General features: G+C 38.2%; 1 protein-coding gene across 3 annotated transcripts in view; it reads right to left on the bottom strand.

Annotated features, from left to right (window-relative positions):
- Window positions 1-16391, bottom strand: part of UNC79 (unc-79 homolog, NALCN channel complex subunit) — a 209582-nt gene that overhangs the window by 114429 nt on the left and 78762 nt on the right. For all 3 annotated transcript variants that reach the window (XM_059915826.1, XM_059915827.1, XM_059915828.1), the window contains exons 12-17: window positions 14130-14320; window positions 13428-13551; window positions 11285-11425; window positions 8851-9072; window positions 6602-6829; window positions 2390-2531 (exon numbers count right to left, since the gene is read on the bottom strand). In XM_059915826.1, the coding sequence (XP_059771809.1) occupies window positions 2390-2531; window positions 6602-6829; window positions 8851-9072; window positions 11285-11425; window positions 13428-13551; window positions 14130-14320 (1048 nt within the window). The remainder of the gene's footprint in view (window positions 1-2389; window positions 2532-6601; window positions 6830-8850; window positions 9073-11284; window positions 11426-13427; window positions 13552-14129; window positions 14321-16391) is intronic.

The following is a 16391-nucleotide window of genomic DNA, read 5'->3' as shown; positions in this document are numbered from 1 at the left end:
GAGCACCCATCTGGTCTCTGACAGAGGAGCTCAAGACCGGCACCTGAAGACCCACAGAGCAGAAGCAGGGTCAGAGTGATTAGCAGCCAGGAAGGCCGGTCCTGGAAGAAAATTCCTCTTCCCTGAGGAGACAAGCGATAACTGTGTCCTGTAAGACAGCAGAACGTAAAAGAAGGAAAACAGACCAGAAGCTGTGACCAGAGCCTGAAGTAGTGCTTGGGGGAGATGAATAGAGCAAATGTTTAAATAAGTGGAGTTTACAACAGTGAAGCAAAGGAAAGAGTAATTTATAAAAACAAATTGCTTAATTTTCACCATTGTTCAGATAAAATGTTACATATAAATAAAAATGGTAGTTAATTGATTTGTGTGCTATGTCAGGCTTAAAAATATATATTTAGAGGCTTCCCTGGTGGCCCAGTGGTTGAGAATCTGCCTGCCAATGCAGGGGACACGGGTTCGAGCCCTGGTCTGGGAAGATCCCACATGCCGCGGAGCAACTAAGCCCGTGAGCCATAACTACTGAGCCTGTGCGTCTGGAGCCTGTGCTCCGCAACGAGAGGCCGTGATAGTGAGAGGCCCGCGCACCGCGATGAAGAGTGGCCCCCACTTACCGCAACTAGAGAAAGCCCTCTCACAGAAACGAAGACCCAACACAGCCAAAAATAAATAAATAAATAAATAAAATTTAAAAACCAAACCCATAAGACCAGAAAAAAAACTTACAAAAAAAATATATATATATATTTACATCTAAAGAGTACAGGTTATTGGATCGTAAGTGAAATCGTTGCTTCCCTTAGGCATCAATGCCTGACAGAAACATGGCCCTGGGATCTAGTCTCAACCCTGCCACTAACTAGTTGTACAATATTTGGGTTTCCAATTCCCAGTCCCCCACCCCCAAATATGCCCAGAATCAGGGGTGAGCAGATGGAGGTCATTTCATTTTGTGTTGCAACTCCTCAGATGATCCTGATGCGCTATTACAGTTTTGAAATCATGTTAAGCATAAAGCATAAATCAGGAATAACTTGTGCTCTATGACCATGGGCAAGTTGCTTAACCCATCTCGGATGTACTTTCCTCATCTGCAAAGTGAGAAGGCTGACCTAGATCAGCAGGTTTCAAATTCTTTGCTATGAAATCCTTTGTTGAAAGAGAATCTTACTTAGAACTCCAACATAGGAAATAGCGCAAGTCAGAACACTCTGGTTGAAGCACGGTGGGGAGCCTGGGTCTTTATCATTTGCCCACATGTTCTCACCAATTGCCACCCCAATTAAGGAAGGTCAAAAGGAAACAACACAGAGATTTACAACTCCAAGTACACACTGAATACCAATGAAGTAGGTTATCTCAGGTGTTCCCTCATCTAAGTTTCAATGGTTCTAAATAGTGTGAGGCAACCTATACATCCTCAGCTACTTACACAATCACGCTGAAGCAGTTAGTTTCAACCAAGCATTTTGTACTAATGATGTAGTTACCTTGGTCTGATAAGACACCCCATGACTTGCAATGAGCCCCACAAAACAGTCACTTAATAATGTTTGCTGTTCACTGAAGAAATGAGGGAAAGCTTCTCAAACTTTGGTTCTGGGGAGTAGGCTTCCCAGGGACCAGGTATTCTAACAATTTACGATAGTGGAAGCAAGAAGATACAAATTCCGAGAGTGTCACAGTGCAGATCCAGAAACCAGGCTTTCTCAGAGGCACATGGAGTCCCATCCTAAATTCCTGAAACTCATTCAGAGTTTGAGGAGCTGGAGATGATTCCAGGCCCACCTGCCATTTGCTGGTCCCAATTCGCCTACATAGAGCCTCTAAACAAAGTAGAAAGAGGTCATCTCTCTTCCCAGCTCTCAGCAGAGCCAACTAGCCTTAGAGTACGACTTGTACAGCTATTCACGGTGAGCCCATCCAGGGTCACAGCCATGCCCCTGGGGCTCAGAAGCTGCACGAGCTCAACTTTGGTCACCTCTATCCAAAAACACTGTGCTTTGGCCAAATGCCCTGAGTGGCTATCAAGAGTGTTGGCACCCTCCACTTGGGCCCTTCAGCCTTGGTTCACAGCTACTTCTCCACAGAGAACGTGATTCACTACATGTAGCGGTGATGCTTTCACGGACAGGGTAGGTTTTTATCGACAGCATGCTCCTGCTGCCAGAAATATGCTCAGTGACCTCTCTTCTATGACAAGCACATCCTGGACCTGTTCACTTCATAATCTTGAGAGAAATGGTTCATGTGCACAAGTCTGTACTGAGGAACCCGAGTCTGAGCTTGCCCAAGCCGATGGTGATCTAAGAAATCCGGGTTCTGAGTGTTAGGCCTGTGCAAACTGGGATGTGCACACCTCTCTCCCCATCAGCCAGAGTTCACCTACCAGCATGTTCCATGGGCTCGGTGCGATTGCCTGGGTTCTCCTCATGCTTAGTTGCTGGATTCTCCTCCTCCTCACCTTCCGGGCCTATAATAAACTCTGGTCTGGAAGAAAGGAGGCTATCCTCAAGGATGTCTGTGGGCTCCTGAAACAAATATGACAAGCAGCCAGGTGAGCAGCCCTTTGGGGATGTAAAGAACGATTCCACTTAGTTCAACAAAGATGGATGAGCACCTGCTGTGGCCCAGGCCCTGTGCTGAGCCCCAGAGGGCAAACGCATGTGCCTCCATAGAGACTTGAGTTTATTGCCATAATGGTTAAAGGAAATTTGGATCAGCTGTTTTCTGAAATATTTTCATTCCCTTAAAATAAATATGGAAAAAATCTCAAAAACATTGTTAAATCTTCCTAGGCCTGCTTTCTCATCTCTGCTGTAATCCCTGTGAGCATGTCCCACTTGCCAGGTGATTCCAATCCATGCTCATTTTGTTTAATCACAGCACTTAATTAGCAGAGAATAATAAGGGGTTCACACCAATATATTTAGATACAAATACTGGTTGCTGGGGGAAGTCAAATTTTTAGGAGCAAGAAATTTCTATAATATGTGAGTTAAAGAGAGCAAGGTATGGCAACCCAGGTGTCCATCAACAGATGAACAGATAGACAAAATGCATACAACGGCATATTATTCACCCTTGAAAAGGAAGGAAATTCTGACACATGCTGCAACATGAATGGACTTTGAGGACATTATGCTAAGTGAAATAAGCCAGTCAAAAAAGGACAAATTTTCTTTTTTAACATCTTTATTGGAGTATAACTGCTTTACAGTGTTGTGTTAGTTTCTGCTGTATAACAAAGTGAATCGGCTATATGCATATGTATATCCCCATATCCCCTCCCTCTTGCGTCTCTCTCCCACCCTCTCTATCCCACCCCTCTAGGTGGACACACAGCACCGAGCTGATCTCCCTGTGCTATGCAGCTGCTTCCCACTAGCTATGATTTTACATCTGGTAGTGTATATATGTCCATGCCACTCTCTCACTTTGTCCCAGCTTACCCTTCCCCCTCCCCATGTCCTCAAGTCCATTCTCTACGTCTGCATCTTTATTCCTGACCTGCCGTTAGGTTCTTCAGAACCATTTTTTTCTTTTTTTTTTTAGATTCCATATATATGTGTTAGCATACGGTATTTGTTTTTCTCTTCCTGTCTTACTTCACTCTGTATGACAGTCTCTAGGTCCATCCACCTCACTACAAATAACTCAATTTCATTTCTTTTTATGGCTGAGTAATATTCCATTGTATACATGTGCCACATCTTCTTTATCCATTCATCTGTCGATGGATACTTAGGTTGCTTTCATGTCCTGGCTATTGTAAATAGAGCTGCAATGAACATTGTGGTACGTGGCTCTTTTTGAATTATGGTTTTCTCAGGGTATATGCCCAGTAGTAGGATTGCTAGGTCGTATGGTAATTCTATTTTTAGTTAAAAAAGGACAAATATTGGATTATTGCACTTATATGAGGTATCTACAGGAGTCAAACTCATAGAAACAGAAAGTAAAATGGTGGGTCTCCAGGGGTTAAGGGGAGGGAGAAATGGGCATTATTGTTTGATGGGTATAGAGTTTCCATTTTGCAAGACAAAAAGATTGGTTGCACAACAATGTGAATATACTTAACACTATATCTGTATGTCTATATATAGATATATAACAAGCTGGAAAATGGGTGAAAAAGAAGATTTAAAGAGAGAGAGAGAATGTACTAGGAATAGCTACCATTTAAAATATCCATCTCTAGTTATCCTCCTATTCCAGTTTTATTCTCTCTTTCAACTCCCACCTTCAAATGTCCTCTTTTAAAATCATCCTCTTTTAGGGGAAAGGTTGGGGGAGGGATAAATTAGGAGTTTGGAATTAACATATACACAGTACTATATATAAAATAGATAATCAACAAGGACCTGCTATATAGCACAGGGAACTGTACTCAATGATCTGTAATAACCTATATGGGACAAAAATCTGAAAAAGAATGGATATATGTATATGTATAACTGAATCACTTTGCTGTACACCTGAAACTAACACAGCATTGTAAATCAACTATACTCCAATATAAAATAAAAATTAAATTTAAAAAATTTTTAAATAAATAAAAATTTAAAATATCCTCTTTAGCTAACACTTTAACCAGTAATAACTTTAACCAGTAATTTGAAGAATTACTTGATAGCCAGCTGAAAGCAAGAAGGAGGTAAAGATTGTTGGGATACATGAAGGACACCAAGAAGAAAGAAACCAGTGCTAAAACGGTGTCTGGGAGGGTTCTGAAGAGTATCTTTGCCAACTTCGCAGTTTTGCTGATGCTGGCCCTGTTCCTTGGTCACCCATGAACAAGACACTAAATCAAATTATAAACTGAGTTTCATAAAATTCGATATGGCAAAAAGTTTCCTGCTGCATACACCCAGTTCTCTTCGGCGCACACCCAGTAACTCACGTGTAATTTTCTGTAAATGGCAACATCATCACCTCCCAAGCCAGAAAACATGGATTTGTCCTCAACTTTTCCATCGCTAAACGCTAACTCAACACCAAGTGCTGTTGATTCTCTTTCCTAAAAATCCGTCAGGTCCACACCTTCTCTTCATCACCACCATCACTGCTTTAGTTCAGGCTCCCCTGTTTCTCCCCTGAGTGACAGCATTACCTTCTGACTAGATGCCTGTCCCTGGCCTCCAAATCCTCTAATCTCTCTCCTCCACTGGCAGAATTTCTCAAATTCATCAAATTATATCACCACCCTGATTAAGATTCTTCAGGATTCCCCCATTGTCGCCAAGACAAAATCCTTACCTCTTAGCTTGGCAGACAGAGCCCTTAATAAATGTGACTATAAAACTGATGATTTTATAGCATCAGGTCTACCTTTTACTCCTTTGCCATCCTCCTCACTGTTCTAGCAACGATGAACTACTCGTAGTTTCCTGAGTGTATCATCACCCCCTTTCCTCTGTATCATTTAAACAGAGTTTTCTGGGTCTCAACAGTCCTTCTCTCCTATCACCTTCATTTCATTAACTCCACTCCTCCTTCAAATATGCGCTCAGCAGACATCTCCTCCGGGAAGACCTTGCCGATCCCCATCACCTCTAACCTAGATTCATCCTCTCTCTGTCCTCCCATAGCTATCTTGTTCATCTCTTCCTCACTATGCTCATCATGAGCATCTTAGGTTTTTCATTTACGTAAACATCTTCCTGATTAGGCTCTAAGCTAGACGATGTTTTCGAACCATCTATTACTGTGACTGTTTTAGAACCATCTATTACTGTGACTGCTTTAGACTATATACCCAATGACGGTGTTAAAAGACCGTACTACAGGAACATTATGTTGTGGCAGGTAGGACTAATGAGTTACGTGGGCTGAAAGGTATTTAAAAACTGAAGAAACACTTTACTGCATATATACTATACATCCCCAAAATATTTTTTTAAAGAAGTCGCTTTCTACCTAGACAAACACTAGGGGAAGAAAAAGAGAAGATGGCGAACACTGGCTCAAATGATTCAGGTTCATCTACCTATGATGCTATGTGGGTATTTTGGTGATGTGTGTATCTTAGATGGAAAATAGGCTAAACAGGGAATAACTAATATATGGAGTAGATAATTCATGGCATATATTAGCTGTTCCCTATTTAAACAATTTTCTTAAAAAGCAGAAAATGAAATGAAAGCTTTATTGGTTGTTGATCAAGTCAATGGGTTTTACACACTGAGGTGACCAAGGAGTTTTCAGTGTCCATATCCAATCTACTTACTCAATATTTGATGTCTATATTTTGTAGTATTCATTGTTATCTAAACTTTGTAACATAACTTTGTGATAAAAGTTATTTCAAGAATACCAGTAATGCCTTGTATTTATGAAAATTGTATGAGCGGATATACTACAACCCTAACTCATGACTCAAGAATTCTAACTCAAGAATTCTGTGTAATGTAGCTCCATCTCGTGTCTCTTTCCAGGAGCCTGAGTTAGCGGAAGGAACAGGGAAACTTTCTTTTAACGCAGTCTCGCATATAACCCAGCATGGAGCATAAGATAATACTGGAGGAAGACGCCATTACACCATCTACTGCAGTCTTTATTACCATTAGACATGGATCATCTCGTGTCTTCAACTGCTTACCACCAGCCGGCTTTCTTCTTTGGGAGCCAGTCTCTCCAGGAGCTCACAAGCAAGTTGATAGCAGAGAATACTAGACTGACATAAGTTACACTCAATTGCTTTTTCTTCCTTCTGGCAGGTGTGGGAGCCCCCCCAGGGGGCTTGGAAGACATTGTTTATAATGGAAATAATGTCCTTTGATAAGCTGTGCTCTAAGCCCATCGTGATCCCATCGTCTTGTAACTCCATCTGAAAGATAACCAAAAAAGGCCAAAAAAAAAAAAAAAAAAAAGAAGAAGAAGAAGGAGTTTGGTCTGTTTGTCCAATATTCCACTGGCACACTAACTGGGGACAATTTTCACTAACTGATGACAATATAAATTATTTAAAGATGATAAGGCTTACAGACCGTGAGCATACATTACTTTCCATGGACTCTTCTAAAAAGAATATAAACACAATACAAAGTAATAGGATTTATTTTTTAAATCATGTAGGACATTTAAAAAAGAGAGTTCTTTTTTAAAGCCATCAATTTGTGAGATTTTACACATTTAAAAAATGCTGTTCCTCACCTAGTGTCCAGATCTTGGTTTCTAAATACCATTATCCACTAAAGGAACCAGGACTCCTTGGAGAAATGGCTGATTCCAGGGTTGGGGCTAGGAAAATATAAAATGAGCCTGGAACATTCTGTCATGTGAGACATTAAGGAAGTGTTCAAAGAATGATGGGAATATTTCAAAAGAACATAGAAGCCAGCTTGAAGGGACTCTCATTAGCCAAATGTGGGATGAAATGAGCCTCAAAATAAATAATCATAGTAACAGATTTTAGCCCACTGAACAAAAGAATCCATGACTACATTCGGGTATAAGTAGATTAAACAAATAACTATATAAATGGGAGAGGCAGGGAACCTGTTCCTTCAGTAGAATGCCAGCTAATAAATTAAAAGAAATGATGGAATTAGAAAATTATCATTTGGTAACCAATAGAGTAAAAATTGATTCAGGCATGAATCATCCATGGATACTAAAACTAGAAGGTGAAAGTCTGATGAAAAACAGGAAATCTGTCTTAAAGTAGCTCCCTACAAGTTAGTTATTAATTACAAAGGGGAAAATAGTGGCTTTGTAGTAGAGAAATCTGGCAGAAATCACCTTAACCAAGTTATTACCACCAGTAATGGGACATTATCATGTCATGTGCTCCCTGATATCATGCACTGAAAACAACATAACATCACATCTGTGGTATGACTGACAAAAATGCTTAACTCAAACTGATTCATAAGGAAACATCGGACAAACTCAAATTGAGAAATATTCTATAAAGTAACTGGGCTGTACTCTTCAGAAATGTCAAGAATATGAAAGATAAACAAAGATTAAAGAACTAATGAGTGAGGACAAATCGTTGTAATGAGTGATGCTGGATTGTGTCCTCAGTCAAAAATAACTTTTTACTTTTGCTATAAATACGGTATGATTATTATATCAATTTTTAAAATGAATAATTTCTGTAAGTTTTATAATAGATAATAATATTATAACAATATTAATTTCCTGATTTTGATAACTGCACTTGGTTATGTAAAAGTATGTCATTTTTTAGAAAATACACTCTGAAGTATTTAAGGATAAAGGGACATCCTGTTTGCAATTTACTTTCAAAAGGTTCATTAAAAAATTCTACAATTCATACATACACATACAGATTAAGAGAGAGAGAGGAGAAATACATGTGGTAAATGTTGACATCTGGAGAATTTGGGGGAAAGTACTTGGGAATTTTTTGTACTATTCTTGCAACTTTTCTGCAAGTCTGAAATTATTTCAAAATAAAAAGTTAAGAAGAAATGTTCTCCTGACCAAAGCCTTTTTTAAACTTTTCTTTTAAAATTAACTTCAAAAATCAATTTATATAATATATTAAAATCAGCCCATCACTATAGAGTTGTACCTTGCTCTTCCCAAAAACAGTATTACCCAGTTTGTTCACCAAATTTGTTCAACAGAATCAATTCTAATGATGCTAGGGTGTTTCTAAAATTCATATCCATTCTCACGTGTCAACATCATTGCAGTTATTCATACAAGTATTTTTCAGACTCCTTAGGAAATCCCCATAGAAGTTTGTGAAATGTCTTGAGAGATGCTGCATCATTTCAGTAAGTGAGAAGATGCCCAACACATAGAAAGAATCACTATACGATGCCTTCCCTCATTCTTCACCTCTGAACTAAAGGAAGTTCATGCTTCAGCTACCTGCTTCAGGAGAAGATCAAACATGAGGATGAAACAATTTAGATTCATTTCATCATCTTCACAATCAAAGTCAATAGTCCTTCCTCCTTGATGTCCAAAATTCTTGAAAGGACTACGAAACGGACTACGGATTGGACTCCGAAATGGACTCTGAAAAGGACTCTGAAATGGACTCAGCATATTGTGCTGAACTCGTCGACCAGGATCAGAGGCAACACTCACCTAGAAAAAAGAACATTAACACACATAAGTGAACTCACAGAAGCTCAAATGGCTGTACAAAATATTTGCGGACTCTGTGGAAGGTATTTCCAGCTGTCACACTGATTTCCTTCCTTAGCCAATGGCATTAGTACCTCCAAATCCTATGAATCTTCTCAAAACATAAAAATAAGAAATAAAATATCCAAACTTTCTAATTGTCAGGTGAATGAAACATAAGTACCCTGAAGAATGAAGGCAGCTCTCTTTGCCATTATATTTTTCATTCCGTCAAACATTTCCAATTAAACTAAACTGTCTGCATCTACTTAAAACCATAACCTGAAAAATGATAACTTACAGAAGTAAAGCATTGCAAGATCACTTTTTAAATCATTAGCACAGAATCTCAGATTGACATGACTGGTTAAAGAAAAATGGTCTCTGGGTATAGTAAGTATGAAACTGTCATGAAAAAACAATATATGTCAAGCCTGCTGTACTGTTTATTCTCCATTTGCCAACCCAACCCTTCCCCCCAAAAGGACCTCACTGCCCTTTTCTGCCCTGTTCTATGCCCAAGGATGCCAAGGACTGAGTCTCTCCTGGCCCTCTTGCTGGCTGGCTTCCAGTTGGGTTCAGTTAATGAGAGGCGCCAGTGGAAGACCTGAAGCTGGAGGAGCGAGAGGTAGGAGTTATTTCTTCCCACCTCCTGCCTCCTTTGATGCTACATCTTTGGCAGTATCTCCATCCTCTATAGTTTCTCTAGCCAGCCTTTCCTTATAATTTCAGCTCCCAAAAGGCCCAGGAACATTTTCCCTTGTTCCTTCAGCCCTAGGGGTATAAAGGCTTCCTAGTGAACTACTGCTGGCCTCTGGGTGCCTCACCAACCCCATCGCCCCCTTAACCTTTCCCATAACTCTATAGGCAGAGTATCCATTAAAATCTCTTCATTTGAACCATCTGGGATAAATTCTGTAGCAGGACGCTGACTGCAATACCTGTACATCATTCTGAAATCATATTTTTTCTCTTTGAGATCTCTCTAATGATCAGAAATCTCCTTGAACACCATATTTAAAATAAAAAAGAAGAGTACCCCCATTAAGAATCAGAATACCTGGATAATGATAGCGTTATCTACAGCAAATCACTTCAGTTCACTGAACCTCAGGTTAAGTAAAATGAGGATCATGAGTTCTTCCCAACTGCCTCAGACAATCCTGTGATGTCATTAAGTGTGAACACGTTACACAGTATAAAGTGCTAATAATGTACTGTAATAGTAAAGGTTACTGAAGAAATAAATAAAATATAAATGTTTGGCAGCTGGCTCCTATGAGGCAGATGAGAAAAGAAGTAATGATTTTTTAAAAAGAAAGCACTGAATACAAACTATGATCCCACGATCATGTTATATTCTCATTTTCTAATCCCCAGAGAGCAGGTAGAATGACTGGGGGCCTGCAGTATACAGCAGGGAAAATGCTATGGAGAGGCTTGGCAAGGAGACAGGTGAGAACAGTCCCTGCCTTGGAGAGGTTGATGAGAGTCAACCTCTCCAAAACTGATCATGGTCTGGGAATGTCAGAACAACAGCAGAAACTTTATCAGGTCCTCCATAGAAAAATTATCACAGATGTCCAATAGTTCTCATACACTGTAGACCAGACTATATTTTCTCATCCTTAAAGGTACAAAGGGGTCAATAAAATGGGCTCAGTTAGTTTACAGTGACAGCATCACTCACAATCACCCCTAGTTGATCATCTTTTCCCAAAACACAATAGGGAAAAACAAAAAGCAAGCAAACAAAAATATCCAAACTCCTCATTCCCAGAGTGAAGCAGTGATCTGCCCACTAGCTGGTAAAGAATTCTTATTCACCAGAAAACAAAACAAAACAAAACAAAATTGGAATAGTACCACAAAAGCTCAAGCTACTCTTTTTGGTTTATCGAGGATGAGAGGTAGCTAGCAGAGATGTGTAGGAGAAAAACTCAAAGGAAAATGAAAACTCAATAACTTACTGATTACAGACTATACCAAACATGTCTTAGAACAGTGTTTTCTGTTATTTAATGTGCTTAAAAGGTTAACAGAGTGAGTGGGATAGGATGAAGAAAGCATTTTCAGAGCAGTTTATGAGGATGTGACTTTAAGCCCCACTATAATTGACAAGAGTTTTCAAAATCTTAACAAGTAAGACAAAAACAATTGTGGCAATAATTACCCTTCGAGCTGCAAGGTTCCCTGCCAGTTCACTGACTCTTGATTTTCTTTGATTTGCCAGTTCTTTGACAGAATTAACTCCATCAGAAAACATACTGATTAATAGTTGAAGTGGAACCATGATGTCTAACTCTGATAATACCTGGGGAAAAAAGGCATATGTCCCCCAAAATATAAACATTAAAACTCAAAAAAACTACATTTAACATTTGTCCCTAAGGTGACCTATTGAACATAAGGACATTTAGCCTCACACATATTCTATCTGCAGTCATCCTCAATTATCCATACTAAAAAATTCAAAGCTATCATTGAACATTCCCGCTCCTCCACTCCCCACACCCGATAAATCGCCATGTTCTTTCTATTAAAACTTCTAAGTATCTCCTGATGCTCTCCCCTCCTTTCCATACCACTGCTGTTGCCTTAATTCATCACTTTTCTCCTGAACTAGTATAATCTGCGAGCAATCTTCCTCCAATCCTTCCCAACTCTGACCTGAATGCCCCATCCGACCTTGCTCTCTGGTGCAAGCTCAGGTACCCTTCTGTCAAAATCATGTTACTTTATCTGTAATGAATTTTCTAGACATAGATGCCTCCTTCCTTCAGACAGAATTAATCCATCTGTCTTCTCTGCTTTCTTAAAACTTTGTACATACCTTTATTAGAGCAATTATCACTTTTTATTATATTTGATTATTTGATACTATCTCCCCAACTGTGAGTTCCTTGAAAAAAGGAAGTATGAGGAAAGGATCATTTCTTATCCCATTTTTATCCTACTGCCTATTACTGTGCCTGGTACATAGGAGCTCTATAAATGTTTCTATAATTAATTAATAAATGAGTCAATCCAATCACTATATTGTTCACTCAATTCCCCGAATTGTTAGACCAGAGGTTTAAAACCTCCTTCAACTACAGCACTCTGTCTTCAAAGCAAAATTGTGTCAAAGCCCAGTCTGTAAAACATATAAGCTGTTATTGCTCTAGCTATGGAGAACCTCTACGTTCTGGAGGTTTACAGTCCTGTCTGCTCACCTCCAGATGGCACAGCTAAAGGGTGTATAACTGAATAACTGAGGCGATATCTAGCCATCTGTAGAAGGATGGGCTTTCCTAAAGTGGAAATTATCTTATGGAAGTCTACTTGGGGATGAAAAGTTAAAATTCTGAGTCCCAAAAGTGACTTTTTTTTTTTAATCCCTTTACTACTTTTTTTTTAAATCCCTTTACTACTTGTCAGTTATGAAAAATATTATTCTTTAGTTTACAACCCAGAAAGGCATCTACAGAACTTGAAAAGCCTTTGGGATCACATGCTTCCATGATACAGAAATGTATCTGCATCCATAGCTAATCTAAATATTGACTCTGTCCTCCTTTTCTGAAATTGTCCAAATTTTATAACAGGAATTCAACTCAATTTAATAAATTTTTAAGAATGTACACAAAATAACAGATGCTGAGAGGAAAGGATGAGGGAGTTATAAATTCAAAAATGAAAAAGACCTGGACCCTGCACTCCAGGCATTTGTAATCAGGAAAAGAGACAAAAGTTAACTATAATATTAAACAGAAATAGAGTTTACACAGAGAACCTATATGAATACTGGGGGAAGGAATAATGAATTCTAATGGGAAGATAGGGGTGTGACATAGGAGGAAACTTCATAGATAATTTTGGAGCTGAATTTTAAAGAGTACGCTAGAGTTCACATATGGAGACAGAAAATGAAGTCATTCCAGGCTGAGGGAATAGCATGAACTGCTCCCTAAATCAGTAACTTTCAACCTTTCCAAGTAAAGAACCTACTTAATATCAAAAAATTTATCAGAATCCCACAAGACAGCTATTACACTTTTAGTATCTATTGATAGAAGAAATATAAGAACCAAAAGCTACTATGAATTCAGTAATAGTATTGCACAAATTTGTATTTTATTAACCACAACTATAGCTAATATATTTGAAATATAGCTATTTGTCTATGCATATGAGTTACCAGTCTACAGATAGTCCTGAGCAAACATACATCTTTAAGGATTCTTTGCAATAACTCTCTGCCCCTCTACCCAAGGAGCTAAAGTTCATAGGCTAAAAACAATTGCCCAAAATGATCAAAAGTATCATTTACTTACATGAAGCCACAGTAAAGCTTGTTCCTGCACAGAGGAAGGGTATCCTGTGAACCGACAACTAATAAAGCCAAACATCTCTTCCATTGAAAAAGGTAGAGGACAAAGCTCAATGTCAAACATTTTGCTGAAAAGCAGAGCAACAAAAGTAAATGACCAGTGGGCATATAGTAGGGTCTACTGTTGCATTTCCATCTATATCTTATTTGGGGAGCCAAACAGTTTAGTCTGTGTTCTGAACTATTAGCATGTTTCATTTTACTGAAAAAGCTTATGTCGTTGGAATAGATATAAATAATTCATACAGTTGTTAATAACATTGGGGTTCATACTCATATCAGGTTTAACAGAAGGAATTGCATTTCTAGGGAACTGCACTTCTAGGAAATTGCCCCCCAGCATCTAAAAACATTGTCCCTTTGTACTTTTCCCACTTTATCCAAATCATAATTACATTTGAAAATAAACAGTATGGTGTATCTTTTTATTATCCCATAAGAATGAAATCCTTTCTGAACAATTACAAATCATCTTAGCACAATTTATAGCAACTATCTCATTTTGAACCCTCAAATTTTTCTATAGGATCATTTAAAAGTAAATGAGATTATATAAAATGCTTAGCACAGTGCCTGGCACACAGTACATGCTCAATAAATGGTAAATATCATAATTAACAGTGACTTCATTAAACTACTTACCCACCTTAATACTTCCCTGAATTCTTTTAACTGATTATCTGGGACTTCTGTTCTGATGGCTTCCAGCCATTCTGGCATGATACACTCCCACACGGACTGACCGATCACATTGTAGGGAATCAGGCAGAGGATTCGGTTGAGACCTTCCTTCAACTGAGTCACTGTGCTACAGGACTTATCCCAGTATCCACCAACCTGATGGCATTTCCACAGCCACAGGGGAAAAGAACAAAGTGCACTTGTTACATTTATACTCAAGGAAATACTAAATGAAATGGGTACAAAGACCACTATCCATTACATCTGAAACCTGGACCAAGTATATTGAGTAAGATTTGTAAAAAACTACAAACCACCAGGATCCCTTAGTTACCAAAAAGAAACCATAGTTACAAATAGGTCCAAATATTGATCACAGACTGAATTTGAACTATTCTACCGCAGGCTTTTCAAATCACACATGAATTAAAATTCCAAAGATTTATTCCTAGTAGGGTGAACAGGCTATTGGAGCATTTTTTCTAAGGTTTGACAAACCCATTGCAAATATGTGCAGTTATACCTGTGTTTCAAAGGAACACAGATTTCTGCTACTGTACACTTTGTATTGAAGATTTTTCATTATGGAAAACGAAGTGACAGAGAGTACTTTTCTCCCCTATGCTGCATATTCTGCCACAGTTTTTTCCCTAAGAATGTTCTAAGGCTGGTTGAATCCATGACTTTTTTAAAAGTTATATTTTTTACTAAATAAGATAGTATATTAATTTTCTAATGCAGAAAAACTTAAAATTACAAATTGAGGTTCTGTTTGTAATTCTGATTTTAAATAAAGATCCTATATTACTATTATATGTATCAAAGTAACAAAGGGTTGACTGGTCCTAGATTTTTACCATATAACACAAGATTTGTGGGAAAATACGTTATTTTTTCCTTCCAGTTTTATTGAGTTATAATTGCCATGTGGCATTGTATAAGTTTAAAGTGTACTCTACACCATAATGATTTGACTTACATACATCATGAAACGATTACCACAATAAGTTTAGTGAACATCTGTCACTATAGATACGAAATTAAAGCAATAGAAAGGTATTTTTCCCTTGTGATGAGAACTCTTAGGATTTATTCTCTTAACAACTTTCACATGTAACATACAGCAGTGTTCATTGTATTTATCATGTTTTTACATTATATCCCTGGTACTTATTTATCTTATAACTGGAGTTCTGTACCTTTTAGCTGCCTTCATCTAATTCCCCTTTCCCCCACTCCCCACCTCTGGTAACCACAAATCTGATCTCTTTTTCTATGAGTTTGTTTGTTCGTTTTTGAAGTATGATTGACCTAGAGCACCATATCAGTCCCTGTTACACGACATAGTGATTTGATATTTCTATATATTTCAAAATGATCACCCTAATAAGTCTAGTTATCATCTGTCACCATATAAAGATATTACATAGTTATTGACTATATTCCCCACACTGTACATTTCATACCTGTGACTCATTCATTTTGCAACTGGAAGTTTATACCTCATAATCTCCCTCACCTATTTCTCTCTTCCCCCTAACCCTCCTCCCCTCCGGGAACCACCTGTTTCTTCTTTGTATCTACAACTCTGTTTCTGTTTTGTTATGTTTATTCATTTGTTTTGTTTTTTTAGATTCCACATATACGTGAAATCATACAATATTTGTCTTTCTCTAACTGACTTATTTCACTTAGCATAATGCCCTGTAGGTTCATCCATGTTGTCACAAAAGGCAAGATTTCATCCTTTTTTATGGTTGAGTAATATTCCATTATATATGTACCACTTCTTCTTTATCCATTCATCTATTGATGGACACTTAGGTTGCTTCCATATCTTGTCTATTGTAAATAATGCTGCAATGAACATAGGGATGCATGTATCTTTTCTAATTAGTGTTTTTGTTTTCTTTGGACAAATACCCAAGTGGAGTTGCTGGATCATATGGTAGTTCTATTTTTAATTTTTTTGAGGAACCTTCATACTGTTCTCCATAGTGGCTGCATCAATTTACATTCCCACCAACAGTGCAAGAGGGTTCCCTTTTCTCCATATCCTCACCAACACTTGCTATTTGTCGTCTTTTTGATAATAGCCATTCTGACAGGTGTGAGGTGATATCTCATTGTGGTTTTGATTTGCATTTCCTGATCATTAGTGATGTTGAGCATCTTTTCATGTGCCTATTGGCCATTTGTATGTCTTCTTTGGAAAAATGTCTATTCA

Source organism: Balaenoptera ricei, chromosome 2 (assembly GCF_028023285.1).
Source record: "Balaenoptera ricei isolate mBalRic1 chromosome 2, mBalRic1.hap2, whole genome shotgun sequence".
Taxonomy (NCBI): Eukaryota; Metazoa; Chordata; class Mammalia; order Artiodactyla; family Balaenopteridae; genus Balaenoptera; species Balaenoptera ricei.
Note: the sequence above shows the minus strand (reverse complement) of the source record. Positions and strands in the feature narration are given on the sequence as shown.